The 19,480-nt window shown below is 35.3% G+C and overlaps 1 protein-coding gene across 1 annotated transcript in view; it reads left to right on the forward strand.

Moving 5' to 3' along the window:
• Positions 1–19,480, forward strand: part of SI (sucrase-isomaltase) — a 101,140-nt gene that overhangs the window by 20,247 nt on the left and 61,413 nt on the right. Inside the window, exons 10-20 of the mRNA XM_027876017.1 lie at positions 515–646; positions 731–850; positions 2,278–2,391; positions 3,704–3,788; positions 5,990–6,107; positions 8,495–8,666; positions 9,555–9,671; positions 12,357–12,511; positions 15,106–15,190; positions 16,626–16,682; positions 19,311–19,435. Of these exons, the coding sequence (XP_027731818.1) occupies positions 515–646; positions 731–850; positions 2,278–2,391; positions 3,704–3,788; positions 5,990–6,107; positions 8,495–8,666; positions 9,555–9,671; positions 12,357–12,511; positions 15,106–15,190; positions 16,626–16,682; positions 19,311–19,435 (1,280 nt within the window). The remainder of the gene's footprint in view (positions 1–514; positions 647–730; positions 851–2,277; positions 2,392–3,703; positions 3,789–5,989; positions 6,108–8,494; positions 8,667–9,554; positions 9,672–12,356; positions 12,512–15,105; positions 15,191–16,625; positions 16,683–19,310; positions 19,436–19,480) is intronic.

The raw sequence follows: 19,480 nt of genomic DNA on the forward strand, positions 1-19,480 counted from the left end.
TAATATATTCATGCAATAATTATAATCATTTTAGTAGGCAGCAAATGTTGGTTAAATATGAGTATATTTTTAGAAATCATCAAAAATACATATATTAAGCTATTTTAATTATGTTGAATTGATTTTAAGTGGTGACCCTCCAAAAAATAACAATTGATAATGAATATTTAATTGTATAAAAAAGAAAAAAATATAAATGTTATAGTTAACAAACAGAAAAAAACCTAGATTTTAAAAATTATCACTTTTCAATTACTATGAATTAAATTGGTCTTAATATAAATAATATAGACAATTAAAACTAGAAAAGTGAGATTTAGAAAGATATCATTAATTATTTTTGCTTATTATTGCTTATAAAACCATATTTAGCCTAAATCAAAATATTCTCAATGAACATGATTGAGGTTTCAATAATATTAATAAAAATTTCCATCTGAAATTACAAGATTTTAGTGTCTTGGAACCCATTCCTTTTTCACTAATTATTGAAATAAATTTCGTTGACTTTTAGGATGTTCAGGTCACTGATATTGACTATATGGAGGAAAAGAAAGACTTTACTTATGACACAGAAAAATTTTCAGGACTCCCTGAATTTGTTCAAGATTTGCATGACCATGGACAGAAATATGTCATCATTCTGGTAATGACTAACTATATATGTTTTTCATAAATCTGCCTTGGAAAAATCAGTAGATTACCTCAATATTTCTTCTCTTGTTATTAGGACCCTGCCATTTCTATAGAAAAACGACTGAATGGAACTGCTTATGAGACCTATGATAGGGGAACAGCACAGGATGTGTGGGTAAAGAAGTCAGATGGGGTAACATCACTCATTGGAGAGGTAAAGTATTGAATTCATAGACATTCGATCTAATCCTAATATCCTTTTATCCTTTTATTTGGTACCATAAAGTTTATCTCAACTGATACATTTGGTTTCAGCAGTAGATTATATATTCTCTCATTGACAGGAAAAGAATAGATAAAGTTGTAATTTTAATCCAGAGCTGGAAGGGAGTTTATAGGCCATCATTGTCCTACTTCCTCATTTTACAAATGCAGAAACTTAGATGAATAGAATTGTGATGTCTTGGCCAAGGTCACACAGAGTTAAGTGGCAAAGACAAGATTCAAACTCAGGTCCTCTTATTCCAGGCCCCAAACTCTTTCCATATCAAACCAAAGATCTTAAAATAACAGCTGAAAGGGAGCTTAGAGGGGCAGCTAGGTGTTGCAGTGGATAGAGCACCAGCCCTGAAGTTCAAATCCGGCCTCAGACCAAACACTTGACACTTACTAGCCCTGGGCAAGTCACAATGCTAATAACAAAAATAACTGATCTATAGGGAGGAAAAGATAAGAACTGGCTGCATTTTTTATTATCTGGACTTAAGAATGCAATAGAGATAATAATAATGCAGTTATAGCTTAAAAGTGTGCCATGAGTATTTTTTTTTTAGTTTTGGAGCACTAGTTGTTAAACATTTACCAGAACATCACTTCTTGTATCTAATAACCCATAATCACTGAGCAGAGCTGTAGTGAGCTATGCAGATTGGACATCTACATTGAGTTTGGCATCAACACAGTGAGCCTATTGGAGCAAAGGGTGGCGGAACCACATTGTCAAAGGAGGTATAAATTAACCAAGGTCAGAAACAGAGTCATTCAGAGCTCCCAGGCTAATCAGCTTGGGTAAGATAGGGAAAGCCAGGTTAAATTAATACTAAACAAAATAAAATAAAACAGGTAATTTTTATCTTGTACTTGCAAATCTATAAATAAGATATGTTTTGATCCTTGTGATTTTGGAAGATGAACACAAAGCATTGTTGAAACCATATAACACAGATAAAAACTGAAAGCTATTTCAGGTCATACTTGTCAGATGTTTTCCTCTGAAATTTTTAAAGTGTTTTTTTCAGAATTAAAGCAAAGCAAAGTAAGATGCAGAGAAGTTAGTTAGAGGTCTAATCTGGCAAGAGATTTAAGTAACTTCTCCCAGATTTATTTTGATGGTTTGGTTCTGTGTTCCACCCAGAAAATTTGTGAAAATTCAATGAAATCACAATGTTAAATTGCCTTGCAATGCATACAACCCAATACAATAGTTAGATACAGTATAATTATTATAATTATGACAATTCTGGAGAGAATAAAGAGAACAAAACAGTTCTGTTTCCTAGTATATTACATGCTTACACACTCTTCTCTTTCTCTGTGGCCATGCCTAGCTGTCAACAACATCATTTAACTTTTGATTTTTAGGTCTGGCCTGGCTTAACTGTGTTTCCAGATTTCACCAAACCAGAATGTATAGACTGGTGGGCAAATGAGTGTCAAATTTTTCACAATACAGTGCCTTATGATGGATTATGGATTGTAAGTAATTTTTTAAAAACTCATATATCAGAAAGTCAAGGTAAAAATATTGTCTAGTCATAGTAATGACTGTTGAATACTAAGACTTTTTTTTGCCAACATAGAAGTTTATGCATCATCTTTGTGATACATATTGAAAAGTCAATTTAGGAATACAGCTTGAATTTTCTTTTTCTTTTGTTTCAGTAATTTACTGGTAACAATCATTCTTTGATGTGGTCATTTTTATTATCAACATGTGGTCTACAAATGTGGAAACTGAGATACAGGCTTTAAAAAAATAATCAATGGTTTCAACTTGTGAAACAGATAGAATAGGTCAGAGAGGTGCATGCCTATGTTTGTGGTACAGAACATAGTGGTGATTGGACTCATGACCTAGGCAACATGTGCAGAGCAGTCAAAATAACCAGGAACAAAATTAAACAGAAAAAAATGTTGAAAACAACTCCTTCTCAAGAAATGTTAAAACTAGGAAAAAGAGTAAGTTTTGATGGGAGTTGCATTCAATAAACATATTTATTATATATGGTATGAAACCATGGCAGAGACAACTGTTTTACTAATTAGAAGTCATAGTGTCTGTAATAGACCAAAGCCCTTGTCTAAGTAGTCTTTCAAATACATCTGCTTTCTGTGATTATTGCTTATTGGGTTCCGTGTAAAATAAAAGTTCTATTTGATATTCACCATACATCGGATAAACAGTCATTTGTAAAAAATAGAAGGCTTGCCCAGGGGTCACCTAAGTAATATATACCAGAAGCATAACATGAATCTTACTAGGTCTCTCTGACTCCAAGGTTGAGCCAAAATGTATTATTTCCTTCTGCAAGTAATATGATGATGATGATGATGATGATGATGATGATGATGATGAGATAATGATGATGATAGCTAGAATTTCTATAGAGCTTTAAGATTTGAAAAGTTTTCTGATATTGTATCATTTTAACCTCACAATAACTCTGTGAGGCAAGTACTATTTTTAGCCTCATTTTACAGATGTGGAAACTGAGGCAGTTAGAAGTTGTGACATGCTTAAGGTTACAGAGTAGTACAGAATGTTGGACCTGGAGGCAGGAAGACCTAGATTAAAATTCTACTTCTGTCACTTACATGTATCACTTATACTTAAATCATTAGAACATCATTAATCACTTTCAATAAGTAGATTATGGTATGCGAATTCAAAAAATCTTCCCAAAATAATGTAGTGGCCTAACTGCCTTCCTAAAGTTGGAAATGTACATTGAGGATTTTACAATAACTTTTACAGTAATAGATGTTGTCCTTCATCTTATCTCTTCAGGATATGAATGAAGTCTCCAGCTTTATTCCAGGCTCAAGGGAGGGATGTGAGGCCAACAAACTGAACTACCCACCTTTCACTCCAGGTAAGTTTGGTACCTTTTATGATGCAGAATACAATTTTTCTCCCCCCTGCTCCAAAGAATGAATTGTTCTGAATTAAAGACTCTCTTTGTTTTGAGTTACTACTAAGAGCCTACCTATGTTTTGTGCCTTCTTAGGTATTACTAGAACAAACAGAAAGTAAATCAGATTATTCTTCAAAGAGATAATGTTTTTTTCTTATGCATACATGAGATGATCTTAATAAAAGAAACAATGCTTTTAATGCACTCTAGCTATGAACTTTCCTTGCCATAAATCATTTTGCCACCCTCGTGAAATTAAAAAACCAAATTCAATGAAATATTGTGTTTTCCAATAGTACCTTAGAAGGTGCTCTAAAAAGCATTCCACTGTATCCCATTCTGTAACAACAGCATAGCTCATTGCATTTTTTTAATCCAGAAAAGCTAGTTCTTCTTATTGCAGAGGAAAGATAAACTCTTAGTCCAACTCATTAATAGGAAAAAAAATAACAGCAAACATTTATACATCACTATAAAGTTTTCAAAACACTTTACAAAATTTTGTTTGATTTTTATCCTCATACCCCCCACCCAGAGGTAGCAATTATTATTAATTTCATTTTGCAGATGAAGAAATTGAGGCAGAGAGGTTAAGTAACTTGCCCAGGGTCACACAAGTAGTAACTGAGATCTTCTGACTCTTGGGCCACTTAGCGCTGTATACCCTGTTCCACTTAGCTGTCTCTAGATGAAGCCTGAGCTGTCTTTGGCAATGGCCTGCCATGAGAGGCAGGGTGATATAGTGGGTACATTGCCCAGCTTGGCATGAGGAGAGATGAGTTCATATCCTGTCTCTGACACCAGCTCTGTGACCTTAGATAAGTCATTTCATTTGTATGAGCTTCAACTTCTTCATCTGTAACATGGACCTCATGGAATTGTGGTGATGGAAGTTTTCTAAAGATTCAAAATTAATATTATTTCTATTATTCCATTGTTTTGGAGATGAGTAGAATGATGAATCATGCTACCATATTCTCAACTAGTATAAAAGTCTATGAGGCAACATAAGTTCTTAAAAGAGACTGTCATATTTAAATTTTAATCCCATGCAAACTTTTTATGTTTTATGATTTTGGGTGTCTGACGTCCTTCATGATCTGAATTTGATCATACACACTACACTAATTAGCTTTTGAGACTGATTTTTAAAGAAAAGCATTCATTGTTGCTCATTAATTTTTTCTTCTTCTCCTTGACTTATTGACTTCCATGAGATATGGCATCTATTAAAGAAGGTATGGTGTTAATAGTTAATGAAGGTTTAAAAAGAGTAAATGGCTAAATGAAACAAAGATTAATTAAAAATAGGCAGCTTAAGTCATACCAATTGATCAAGAGTATTCTCTATTTCACTTAGCATATTTGTTTAGTTCTGGACACCATATTTTAGAAAGGACATTAATAAAGTGAATGGTTCTAAAGAGGGCCACTGTTATGGTATAGTTCTATTAGTCCAAACTATAAGAGGAACAGTTGAAGAAACTGGAAACATTTAAGCTGGAGAAGAGATTGAATGGGGGCATAAGAGTTGTCTTCATCTATGTGAAGCATCATCAGTGGAAGACAGATTAGAGTTGTTCTTTCATGGCTCCAGAGAGTACAAAAGAAATGAGGAAGAGTAGTTACAAAGAGAAAAAAGTCATCTTGATGTTATGCAGAACATACGATGAAACAGAACTATTCCAAAACAGAATGGGTCTCGATAGGAGGCAGCAGGTTCCCCAACCCAGTAAATCTTCAAGTCAATGCTGGATGACTTTTTGCAAAGAATGCTATAGAAGGGATTCTCATTCAGGTGTAGGTTAGGCTAGTTGGGTTTTCAGATCTCTTCCAGGACTGAGATTCTGTGAATTAACAGACTTTGACTTAGTTCCACTAAGCATAGTAGGACAATGGAGGATGAACTATAAGAAATGAAAATCACCAAAGAGTCTCATAGTGGTATTATGCATAATGAGAAAGCAAAGGATGGAGCTTCATCCAGTGGAATATATATTCTTTGAGGGTAGGGACTGTTTTGTTTTTGTCTTTGTAATACCAGGACTACAAACAGCAGTTCTTTCCACATGGTAACTCCTGAGTAAAAGTTTATTGATCTGAATTGAGATAAAAATGAAAAAAAATCTTTGTGAATAATTTTGTTTTGTATTTTTAAGATATACTTGACAACGTCATGTATTCCAAGACCATTTGCATGGATGCTGTGCAGCACTGGGGGAAGCATTATGATGTCCACAGTCTTTATGGATACAGCATGGCAATAGCTACAGAAAAGTAAGGGAGAAAGGCATTACTTGGTACATTTGTTGCCTAAAAATGAGAAAATAACTCATAAAAGTTCAAATAAACCACAGTATAGGGTGCAATTTGTTGGCCAAAAATTTCAAGGCATTATGGGAAAATTCATGAAAATATCAAAAATAGAGCATTGGGAGGTCCCTTAACCAGTACAGGTTGGTACCTTCTCTGCAACTTATAGAAAGTTGCCTAGAACACTGCCATGGTCACATGTCCAGAACTTTACCTACTATATAACTCTCTTTTTAAACAAACAAACAAACAAACAAAAAAAAAAAACTAAGGGTATTTATTTGACTTTAGTAGTCTCTTTTCTTTTCTTTTCTTTTTTTTTTTTTGATCTAAATTAACAGGCCAGTGGCTCAGCTCAGAAAGTCCCTATTTTTGAAAACTTTACCCAGCTACTGGTTTGACACATGTGCTTGCTAGACTGAACATGCCAATTTTTCTGCAATACACAGCAAAGTTTTGAAAAGGAATGCTTCCTCACCTACCCAATACAAATTTTATGTGTATTTTAACAATTGTATATGAATCAATGGAACACATGGGATGATCTTTCTTTCATGTTGGACCCTAAAATAGAGGCACTCCATGGTTGAGACTCTCTGTACCAGAATCTGTTATGTGAATAGTATTTATTAAGCACCTACCATGTTCCAGGCACTCTACTAAGCACTGGGGGTACAAATGAGAAAAAGAATTAAAATGTCTGCCCCCAACAAGCTTTCAGTCTAATGGGAAAAGATAATATACAAAAGGAAGCAGAAAAGTTGGAGGTGGAGTGCCAAGGTGTGCCCAGTACAAGGGCATGATCAAGATGATGGTGGAGTCAAAACCAAGCAGAGGAACTGATGACAAATGAAGAGAGGACTGGCATTTTGAGCTCTCTATAAGGGAAAGTATGGGAGGAAATTTTTGCTCTGCCCTCCAGACCTCCAGTCAGAGAATCAGAAGAAAATGAGAATACTGATAAGGTGTGAGTAGCAAAGCTGAAGTAATCTCTATGATTAGAGTTTCCTGGTGATGAGTTTACACCAAGTAGGGCATGATGAAGATGATGGAGCAGAAACCCAACAGAGCAGCTGGTTATACCCACTCAGAATTACAGTTTATACAGATTAGTACATTAAGAATTTCCCTTTGGAAGAGGGAGATGGCACAATGATTGGCAATCACATGGGGTCAATAAAAGTCAAATAAAACATAGTGAGAAAGAGCTCTGACTCCAAAGTCAAAAGATGTGAATCTTAATTCCTCCCCTGTCATTAAGCAGCCAAGTGATATTGAGAAATTCATTTCTCTGGACTTTAGTTTCATCATCTGTGGGTCAGGAGACCTCTAAGGTCATTTCTAGTTCTCACATTTTCATTATGATTCTAAGTGGTTTTTACAGTTGATAGGAGGAATGATGGTGACCTGGAAGAAAAGTGGGTTAACACCTATCTGGGGAAGAGGTAGATGATGATAGTTGGCACTGGGGAAGAGTTTAGGGAGAGTGTACCTCTCACTCATTTCAGGTTCTTCATGACACCTTTTGATGAGAACTCATATGGAAATGCAAATATTACTTTTGGTGATAAGTCTTATGGAAACCACAAAGACACCTGCAGAAAATTAATTTCTCATACTTAGACAAGGACCCTAACAGAGTTGTAAGACAATATTCTCTAAGAAATAATCATCCCGTTACTTTCAACAAGCATTCACTGTGAGCCAGGCACTGTTCAAGGCACTAGAAAGACAAAGACAAAGACTAATAATGTCTTTCCTCAAGGAGATTACATTTATTAGGGGATACAAAGTATACACAGATAAATAAATTCAAACTAAATAAGGGGTAATTGGAGAGATATCAATAGCTGTAAGACTTTAGGAAAAACCAATAGCTAGCTGTAGGGCATTAGGAAACGCATCTTCTAGGAGGATCTGAGCCTTGAAAGGAGATAGGGGTTCCAAGAGTCAAAGGTGAAGATAGAGAGTATATTAAGCATGAGGGATAACCTGGATAAAAGCATAGAGTTAGGAGACAGAATTTCACATATGTTAAACAGCAAATAGACCAGCTGGGCTGAAGTACAGTGTGTATAACTGGCAGTAATGAGTAATCAGCTTGAAAAGTAGGTCTTAAACCATATTGTAAAAGTCTTTAAATGTTAAAAAAAAAAGAACTTACATTGTTTTCCCAAGTTCTATAGAGTCACTAAAGCTTCTTGAGTAGGGGTATGGAAAGATCAGTCTTATGGTACACACACACACACACACACACACACACACACACACACAGAGTGTGTGTAAGTGTGTGTTAATTGCCATTTACATTGCCATAAATAAACTCATTCATTAATATTATCTCATTTTAGAGCCGTAGAACGTGTATTTCCAAATAAAAGAAGCTTCATTTTGACCCGTTCCACTTTTGCTGGCTCTGGAAGACATGCCGCCCATTGGTTAGGAGACAACACTGCTTCATGGGAACAGATGGAATGGTCAATCACTGGACTGCTGGAATTTAGCCTGTTTGGAATACCTTATGTAAAAACATTTTCTTTTTTCTTTTTTTTTGCATTGAATGTTACTCCTGAAAATTTTATATTTAAGTTTATTCAACCAATGCCATCTTAATGATTATATGTTTTCAATAGCTGAGGGTAAAAAAACATGGAAATAATTCTATAGAACCTTCATCCTTGTCCTCAAAAACACATTATTATGTGTGTCATGATCTAAAATGGGGTTCCATATTGAACTATTTTTTTACATTCTTACTTGCTATCTTTATTCTTGTTTGTTCAGAGGAAGGAGACACAGGAATAACTAAAGGGGAAAGAGTCTAAGGAGAGCAAGTTTTAACAAAGGCAACTAAGGAGTTTTTCCTGGCATTAAAACTGCTTTGTAACTACTACTAACAGCTCCTGGTTTTGTGCTAAAGGGTCTAATGAAACTAGTCTAATCCCTAAGCCACACAGTAGCCCTTCAAACAATTAAAGACAGAAATTATGTCCCCTGTGAGTCTTCTCTAGACTAACCACACTCAGTCCCTTCAATGAATCGTGAGACAGAATGACCTGGAGGCCCTTTACCACCATATTTGTCCTTCTCTAGATACTTTCCAGCATAGCAGTGTCTTTCCTAAAATGCAGTACCCACAACTGAACACAATATTCTAGACGTGATTTGATCAGGGGCACAGCACTTCTATCGGCTCCCTAGTCCTGGATCTTGAACTCTCTGAATTCTCCCTAATGCTGAATTTGGTGCAAAACAGTCTGGGAGGATATGAAGAGAGAATGTAATAACAAGAAGAGAGAGGAAAGCAAGAGGGTGCAAAACAGAAACTTGTTAAATGTCATGGGAACTTGAGATGGGAAAAATAATTGAAGGAACTTACAACAGGGAATGTGAAGATGTGTGTTTTTTTAGAATGGAGCAGATATCTGTGGCTTTGTGGCTGACACCACAGAAGAACTGTGCACTCGATGGATGCAGCTTGGGGCATTTTATCCATTTTCTAGAAATCATAATGCGGAGACATACAGGGTAAGTCCTAGTGCCTTACTGGATGATGTTTATTATGTTCTCCCATCATTTGATGTCACTGAAAATGTATGTAGGTTGCTTGTGCAAATATGAGGCTACAGAGGTGGTCTCCAGAACTCATATCTTCAGGCAAATGAATTAAAGGTGTAGAGATTCTGAACTCAGTCTTGAAGGGCTAGTTGAGAAGTAGAGTTGGAAGTCATGTCACTTATTAGTTCAATACGTAAACTTACTTGCAAGTGACTATTCCTTAAAGTTTTGAGTCATTGTGGTACAGTGGGAAAGATTATTGAGTCTGGTGTCAGAGAATATGAGTTTAACACTATGACACTTATAAAAGTAGCTTTGACACATACTACCTGTCTGACCTTAAGCAAACTACTGACACTCTCTAGCTTCAGTTTACCCATCTGTAAAATGAGAAGTTGGACTAAAAAATGGTCACCAGATTTCATTTCAGCTCTAGATCTATGATCCTATGATCCAGTTTAAGCCTTTTTTGTATATGAACTAGGGCTTATTAGAGTCAAATGGCTTCCTAGAAGTTGTCCACCTAGTGTGTCTGCACTAGATAGATAGATAAATAGATAGATAAAGCATTTATAATGTGCTTAGTTTGTGCCAGATACTATCCAAGGTTGGGGAACCTCCGACCTTGAGGCCACTTGTGGCCTTCTAGGTCCTTGGGTGTGGCATTTTGACTGAGTCCAAGTTTTACAGAACAAATCCTTTTATTAAGGGAATTTGGATTCAGTCAAAGGGCCACACTTGAGGACCTAGAGGGTCACATGTGGCCTCATGGCTGCAGGTTCTCCATCCCTGTGACTATACTAAACACTGGGAATACAAAAGCAAGAAAACAAAATGGTCCCAACTCTCAAGTATTTTACATCCTAATAGGGGAAGATAAAACATAAAGAGCAGCTGAAAAGTAGGTTTAGGCTGGGCTATGAATGGGCAAGAAGAAGAGCCTGGAGCATGAACCAGAAAATGAGAATGAGACTGGACCTTCTCAGGATCCAGAGGTTCCAGGCAAGGATTCACCAATCAGGATAGAGCTTGGCTCCTTCCACCAGAACAAAGTATTTTTTTTTTCTAGGAAGAAAAAAAATCCCAATATATTTATAAAATAAACACACCAAATATAAGAAAAAAAAACAAATACGATGCATATTTGCACATATGTGCTCACATAGATAAATATTATTATTTCAATACTTGAGGGGTTTATGATAGCATTGGCATGAGTATTTTCTCCAGCAATTGCAACACTCCTCTCTTCAATCGAGTTTAAAGAGTTTCTGTGGCCCACCCTCTCAAGAAATCATTTCCTAATGCCTAAGTCTTTAAGGCTAAGTTGTTCTATATTTAGCTTTGTTGGTCCTCAGATGATACTTGTTCAGCCATTACCCAGCTTATGCTAGAAACCTCTACAGATTGGTAAGACCAGTCGGACAACAGAATCTACTGGTTTCACTCTCAAGATGACACAGTCATCTCCAGGTTATGATGAGGCAAGAGAATAGGATGTTACCTAAAGATACATATAAGAATCCTTTTGAAATAAGATATGTATATATATTCCTATGTTTTTGCTTATAGGGTTTTGTGAGCCTCTAGAGACTAGACTTACTGGCCTAATATCAAATTAAATGTGTTTTTAAATAATATTCAGTAGCTGTGTGACCCTGGGCAGGTCACTTAACCCCAATTGCCTAAAAAAAAAAGAATATTCAAACTGTTTTCAATGTCTTCATTGGGTGAGATCAATGGCCTACTTGACAGTCATTGCAAAGACATTCCAGTATGTTCTCTATAGAGTCAATGTTTTGTTGTGGGTGCAGGAAGTTAGTATACAGGGACTAATTTCCCTCTTCTTCTAGTGGTAAGGAAATGGATTTCTCCAATAACCGAGTTTTGTCATTGAATGAAAGGATTTAGTATTACAAGAAGATTGCTGCTGCAGTAGGTTGTTTTGTGAACCCTTCTTTTATTTTTTTTTAACAAAAGATAGTTTTGACCCTCAGTGAGACTAGTATTAATAAGCTCATCTTCTGCCTATATTGAATATAATTCTTTCTACCTGCTTGTTGACAAAATATTTTCAAATAGCATCTAAGTGTCACTTTCAGAAACTCTTTAGCAAGTCCTGGCTGCAGTTTAGACTTTATTGGTTAAAACTTGGAAATACTGAGCTTCAAATCTGTACAGATTCTTTCAGTCTTATTGCTGACCTCTTCTAATTTACCTGGATTGTGCTTCAAGACTACTCTACTTTTAGATACTATCCCCTCAACCTTACTTTGAGAAATTTACTCAAACTTTTAGAAAACTTTTTTTTCAATTTCACATGATAAAAATGTAAATGATTATCTGTGTGTATGATATAGGTCAAACTGTCTCCTTGTCTTTTCCATATGAATCTCTCTTTCTCTTCTCATTTGCCTAGGTCTAAATAGACGATCCTTAACACTTAAATCCAAGAAAATGGCCTAAAATTGAAACAATTATGAATCACCTTTTGCTCATTGGTTGTAAGATTTTTACCATGTTTAGCTTTTTGTCTACTCCAAGTAAAAGTCTCATGATGGGGTAAAGGGAAAAAAAAGAGAGATGTTAGAAAGACAGTGTATTCCCTCAGTTTCTGGCTTTAGCTTCCTAACAAGAGTATTATTCCTTTCTTAGGCTCAAGATCCAGCTGTTTTTGGAGCAGATTCTACTTTGGTCAAGTCATCACGAAAATATTTGACTATCCGCTACACTTTGCTGCCCTTCCTCTATACTCTGTTTTACAAAGCTCATGTGTATGGAGACACAGTGTCCAGGCCATTCCTTCATGAGTGAGTCCTTTATTCAAATATTTTAATTTGTTTTTAAAGCCTTAAGTTTGGCATTGTGTTTGTTGTCTAGAGAAGTGAACAGTGTGTGTATGAAAATTCATGGAATTAATAGCACCATGCTCAAAGCATGATAATCAAAAATATACAAGAAATTAGAAAAAGGAATCCCCAAGATCAAGAGGGACAACCTTTGGGTCAGGAAGGCTTTAGTTCAAATTCATCTACTAGCTGTTCAACAACTCACAGAACCCCATTGGATTGTAAGACCCTTTAGGACAGGGATTGCCTTTTGCTTCTTTTTGTATCCCTAGGTCTTAGCATAGTACCTCGAATATAATAAGTGCTTAGTAAATATTTATTGACTGACTAACTGATGAACTACTTGTACAAATTAGCATATGGAGTTTCCAAAGCAGTTCCAGTGAGATAATGGATCAAGACCTTCCTCACTCTGCCAAAAACAAACAAACAAACAACCAAACAAAAACCATCTTATACATGAGGAAACTGAGGCCAAGAGAGGTTTTAAGTAGCTTGTCTGATAGTACATAAATAATAAAGAGCACAGACAAGAGTAGAACACAGATTCTTTGACTCTGAGTGCAATGTCATTTATTGATTTATTTTTACCCCATCACACTGCTATCCAACAAAATTCTGCAGCTAATGCTTGCCTTAAGAAACAGCTTATCTGTTTCATTTTGTTTTCTTTCCTCTTTCTTGTGGTTCCTTCTATTGGTTCTAATTCTTCCTTACAACATGACTAATGTGAAAATATGTTTAATTGGAATGTATATGTATAGCCTATATCAGATTGCATGCTGTCTTAGAGAGGGAGGGGGAGAAAAATTTAAAACTCAAAAGCTTATGGAAGTGATTGTTGATAAATCAAAATAAATTAATAAAAAAGAAACACCTTATATATTTATGTACAGAATATATAAACTTAAAAGAATTATAATTCAAGGAGATATAAAGTAATGAGTGGCAACATGACACAGTAATTTTATTTTCACAGGAATATGTATTCAAATTCTGCTTTTGCCCCTTGCTATTTTAGTGATGTTAGAAAAGTCACAACTTTTCAGGGCCATTTAAAAAAAATCTTTAAACCCAAGACATTGAATTAGATACCCTCAAAGTTTTTCTCTAGCTCTAGACTGATGATCTTATGTCTGGATCTCAAACTATAAAAGGATAGTTGAACAATGATATATTCGTGCAGCTTTTCACACATAATAAACTAGATTCTGATCTAACATTACTAGCTAGATTCTCTCTTTACATGGAGGAAGAACAGGAAGAATATAACTAAGAGAAACTTCTGTGATGTAGTGACCTCCTGGTGTGAGAACTCCATACACCAGTGCAAATCACAATTTTGCCATGACTCAGTTATTAAGTCCTAGGGAGTTGCCTAAGTTGAGGTAAATCAATTTGCCCAAAGTCAAATAGTTGGTAAGTGTTGGGAATTAGATTTGAACCCAGGTCTTTCCGATGCCAACTCCTGCACTCTGTCTACTGTACAGATTTGCCCAAGCCCAGGGCTCTTTTTAGGACATTCATTTCTCATTGAACATTTCCCCCCAAATGTATGGTTGCCCAAAATGAAGAGATGCATCTCTTGACTAACAGATCTAAGACTCTTTCCTTTCACAGGTCATGTCTCATAGGCATTTTCAGAACCAGGTCAAAGTCTAGGGTCATAAAATAAAAAAATTGAGGGTAGATAGGTAGAACATAAAAAAAAGTTATGGTGAATTTTTCCATGGAGGAAAAATCACTGAACAGATGTATTGTTTGTGAAGTGTAAGTCGACATTTACATTGTACTTTAAGGCTTCCAAAAAACTTTGCAACTTCTTCCCATTTAATCCTCCCAGAAAACCTGTGAAATAGATATTGTGATTATCTCTATTTTACAAAAGGTGAAACTGAGACTCAGAAAGGTTATATGATTTCCCCATGGTTAAATAGATATTCAATATTACAGGAGGGATATGAGCACTTTTTTTTTGGTGAAGCAATTGGGTTTAAGTGACTTGTCCAGGGTCACACAACTAGTAAGTGTCAAGTATCTGAGACCAGATTTGAATTTGTCCTCCTGACTCTCATGCCACCTAGCTGCCCCACACATGTTTTTCTTGATTCAAGATGAAGTCCCTTTCCATTACCATGCTGGTTCTCAGTGACTTTCACATAATGCCATGCTATTTTTTCAAGGGTTTTCCTTGAAAAATTTCAGGAAAACAAAACAAAATAAATAACAACAAAAAAACCCAAACCAATTAAGGTTGTAAGGAATATCATTCACCAGCATATAGGAAGAGAGACTGAAGAATTTAATATTTTTACTAAGAAAGAGAAGTCTGACATGGGGTCCCACCCAGGGATTGTATCATCATTGAAATATAATCTTAACAAAATCCACATTTTTCTTAAAGTTTTCCAAAGATTTCCTTAATAACAAATTGATGAAGTAGGTGCTGAAAGTATAATCCCCAATTTATTGATCAGCGACCTGAGTCATGTATTATATATGATTTGGTATATGTTATATATGATGTCTTAAGGTTGCTTTTTGCTTTACTTTAGGTTTTATACAGATGAAAACAGCTGGATTGAGGACACCCAATTCTTATGGGGCCCCTCATTGCTTATCACACCTGTTCTGAAACAGGTAGGCTTTACTCCATGGGAATTAATATATTGGTCATTTAAAACAGAAGTGTCAGAAAAGCTGACTGTTCTCTAGCTGAGCTGGCTCACAACTTCCCAAGTATACTTCAACAATATTAAAACACAATGAGGAAGTACTGAACAAAATGTGGAAAAGTACAATAGAACAAAGATGTTAATATTTGATTTTCTTAGTCCATATGTGGCCTGTAGGGATCCTTGTGTATGGTTTGGTACTCCCATTTCCATATAAGCTTAACATTGCTGATTTAAAGAGGGTCTGCCATATGTAAGTTTCAATGAATATTTTCAATATTGTGTGCAATGGATGTTATAGAAGAGCCTTAACACAATCTTTGAAATGTCTCAATGACTTTTTAATACAAAAACCATTATTACTATAGCTGGATACTACAGAAATATAAATATTTTGGTGATTATAAAAACAGTATTTTTAAAAATTTAAAATGTATTATAGATGTCATAGATTAAATCTGAATAAATTCTTTTAGAAATGCAACAAAATAATTGTTAGAACATTAAAGTAGAAAAAGAAAAACAAAATAATTGTTGGCACAGAGATATTTTACCATTGCTGTTTGCTTTGATACATCACTTAAAATGTGTCAAGGGACAGTTTATTTGTAAAAGGAAAAATAGGACATCTAGCATATCTGCAGAATAAAGTGCTCCCTTAATTATAATGATCCAAGTTAACATCATTCTAGGTATGTGTCATATGTGATATCTCAATATATGAAAATCTTGGGGGCTTCTCAAAAAAAATTACCTTCTTGCTCATTATGACTTTACCTAGTCTTTGCTGAAAACCCAGAGTCTGGGTAATTTGACCCCACCCCATATATACCTGGAGATCTCAAATCACAGTTCACATCTAGTTCTTTACATATTTGGGTCAAAATGTCCTCAGTTTTGGAGCAAATACTCAGTTAACAATGTCAATTTTGGTTATAGAGCAACCTTTCTTTTATCATGCAGAAAATACAAGAAAAAAATTGGACTCACCATAAGACTGTTAACAATCAAAACAAAACAAAACAAAACAATACTTCCTTTCCATCCCTAGTCAGTCAGACTTTCTTTTAAGGATATATACAGTCATCCAGAATCATAGCTTTACCTGGGGGTTTAGAATCTCTCTCACCCAAGGGAGAGAAGAAAACTTCAGGTATCAGCAGGTTCCTTGAAGGCAGACAGGAGATGTTTTATTTTTAATCTTCTTTTCCTCAGCACCAAGAACAGTTCCCAGTACATAATATTTGTTTATTGAATACATGTTGAACATGGACTGACTAACCTCAGCCAAAAATTGTTATGGCCATCTCAACATTTTTAGAAATTCAGGTTACCCATCATTCCATTTATCTCTTGATTCCCAAATACATATATATATAATTTTTGTTTTTTTGTTCTAGGGTGCTGATGTTGTGAGTGCATATATTCCTGATGCAATATGGTATGACTACGAAACAGTAAGTATCTTTAGTAGATTATATGATACTCAGAGCAAGACATACATTTAAATAAGTAAATTATGAGACTGGCTCATAATTAATACACAAAACAGTGTTTTGTGTGAATGGGATAGTTTTTATTAAAAATCTCCCCAAGTTTGAGTATATGTGAGGAGATGTAACCCTGGATCATAAACAGAAGCTAACCTGTTGCTTAAATGAGTTTTGATACAATTTAATGAGCCATGTAATGACGCACATTCTTGTTATTGGCAATTTGGAATAAGAAAGTGTCAGCATTACCTTTATGAAAGAATGAGGCCTCAATTTCATGAAATTGTTCTGTTTATCAGATTATTGTATTAGAGGCTGAAACTCAAAGACTTTTCTAAACCCTCCAATCATGTGTTTCAATGAAAAAGATTCAACCTCATGGAAAAGCATTGTTTTTATTGCCATCTTAATGATCAAGGAAAGCCTTCTTGTCAGTACTTTGGTTTTGCTTTTTTGCCAAGAGCCATTAGTTCTGACAAACCACTCATTGCTATCCTATTTTTAATGAAGAATTTTTAAATACTGCATTATTTTGGCAAAATTCATAACAGATTCTTCTTCAAATGAATTTATATAGGAAGTTGTTTTCAGTAACACAAGTATTTTAAAGTATTTCTAAACTTCCAGCAAGAAGTAAAGCATTTAAAAGTTTGTTGTGATTTTATACGAATGTATCTATCTGTTCATCTAATACACACATACACACGCACATAGCCCTATACATATCTATCCCTTAATCATTTGTTTAAATAAAAAAGATTCAACCTCATGGTAAAGTGCCATTTTCTTTACCTCATTTTCACCACCACATATACATATGTAGTTGATCTGCATGATTTAATAGGATATATATGCATGTGTACACAATATATACACATATATTTATACATATATACACACATGCATATGAAAATTAAAATGAGGCACACAAGTGTGTAGAGTACTGTACTTAGAGTTTAGCATACACAAAAAAGAACATGTCTGTGTATGCATGTGTGTATAAATATGTAGATGGTGTCTATATGTATATGTACATATGTGTTTGCTTGATTGTATAATCAGTGCATTATTGAAGCAGTATAACATGGGGTTAGAACTGGTGTTTAAAAAAAAAACAACTTTTATTAAGCACTTACTATGTACCTGGCACAATGCTAAGTGCTAGGGATACAGATATGATAGCAAGAACTACCTATTGTCAGGAGCTCACAGTCTAATAATTCAGGTTTCAGGGTCTGCCAGATACTGGCTGTGAAAACCTGTGCTTCACTCTTGGTGTCTCAGGGAATTTTCCAAGATTCTAAACTGTGGAGAAGTTGCTATTATTCACAGGTAGAGGACACACACAGCCCTTCCCTGGGGGCCTCTGCACCACAGATGTCACAGTTTGGACCAGACCTGTGATTTCATTAGCATAAGGAACTCCTAGTGTAAAAATAACTTCTGCCAATGCAGGTCAGCACCTACGCTGCATTTAGAGAGCTACTTGGCAATGATAAGTCAAGTGTCTTTCCCAGGGTTAAATCTGTAATGTATTAATTTATATAGCTAGGAAAATAAGGGACAGAATGACTTATTGGATAGAGGGCTGACCTTGGACTCAGGAAGATGGAAGTTTAAGGACTGCATCTGAAACATATCAGTAGTGTGATCATGGGCAGGCCACTCAACCTTTCAGTGCCTCAGTCAACTCAGAGTTTAAATTATCCAAGATAAGACTATAAAATAATAGATCTTGAATTAAAGAGATCTCAGAGGTGTTCCAGATTAATTTACTGGTCTGTCCCATCTTAGAGGATGTTTCTATGCTGAGAGTTCTCCGTGGTAATAAAAGGACAGGTGTGGGACAAACTGCATGATGTTGTTGATATTTGATTCTATGTAATCTGAACACACATTATTTGTAATAGGTTAATAATAATCAACTAATTTGAATATAATCTTTATTTGTTCCAATTTGAGTTTTCTAGGGGAAATAGATCTGAGATTTTAAGTTTGGCTTTCTTCACTTCAAAACGATAGAGTGAAATAGGAAAGTAACATTGACAACAATAATGATGACATATTTATATAGCATTTTTGAGAGTCCAAAGTGATTTGCATACGTGACCACTTTGAATCATTACAAAAACCTTGTGGTTTGAGTACAGTATTATCACCTCAATTTGCAAAGGGGAAATTGAGGCAGAGAACAGTTAAGCAACTTACCCAGGGCAAGATGCTTGGTGTTAGAAGTGAAACTCAAACTCAAATTTTCCAGATTTTGAGTCTAGTATTATACACACCATACTGTCACTGAGAGAATGAACCCTTTCCGTTTTATAAAATTCAGATTTTTTTTCCCCTCTGGTTTAATTAGTTTTTTTGAGAGAGATTTGGAACATAATCTCTTATTGGATGATAGCTTTGGAAAGATACTTTCTTACAAGCTTCACGTGTATTTTGTAAATGTGCACCCAGCTCTCACAGACACTTAAAATGCCAGTTGGTTTTTACACACATACCCTGACGCCTCTGCTATCCTATGAGGAAAAAGAGACAAATTCTGCATTGCTAATGGCAATTTTACTTGTTTTTATTCACTAAACACAGGGGAGCAAAAGATCATGGAGAAAACAGCGGGTTGACATGTATCTCCCGATAGACAAAATAGGATTACATCTGAGAGGAGGCTACATTTTCCCCATTCAGCAGCCCGATGTAACCACAACTGCCAGGTAATGTTGCAGACTACATTGATTTTAGTTTGAAGTGTTGGAAGG

Source organism: Vombatus ursinus, unplaced genomic scaffold, assembly GCF_900497805.2.
Source record: "Vombatus ursinus unplaced genomic scaffold, bare-nosed wombat genome assembly UNPS02014810.1, whole genome shotgun sequence".
NCBI classification, from domain to species: Eukaryota; Metazoa; Chordata; class Mammalia; order Diprotodontia; family Vombatidae; genus Vombatus; species Vombatus ursinus.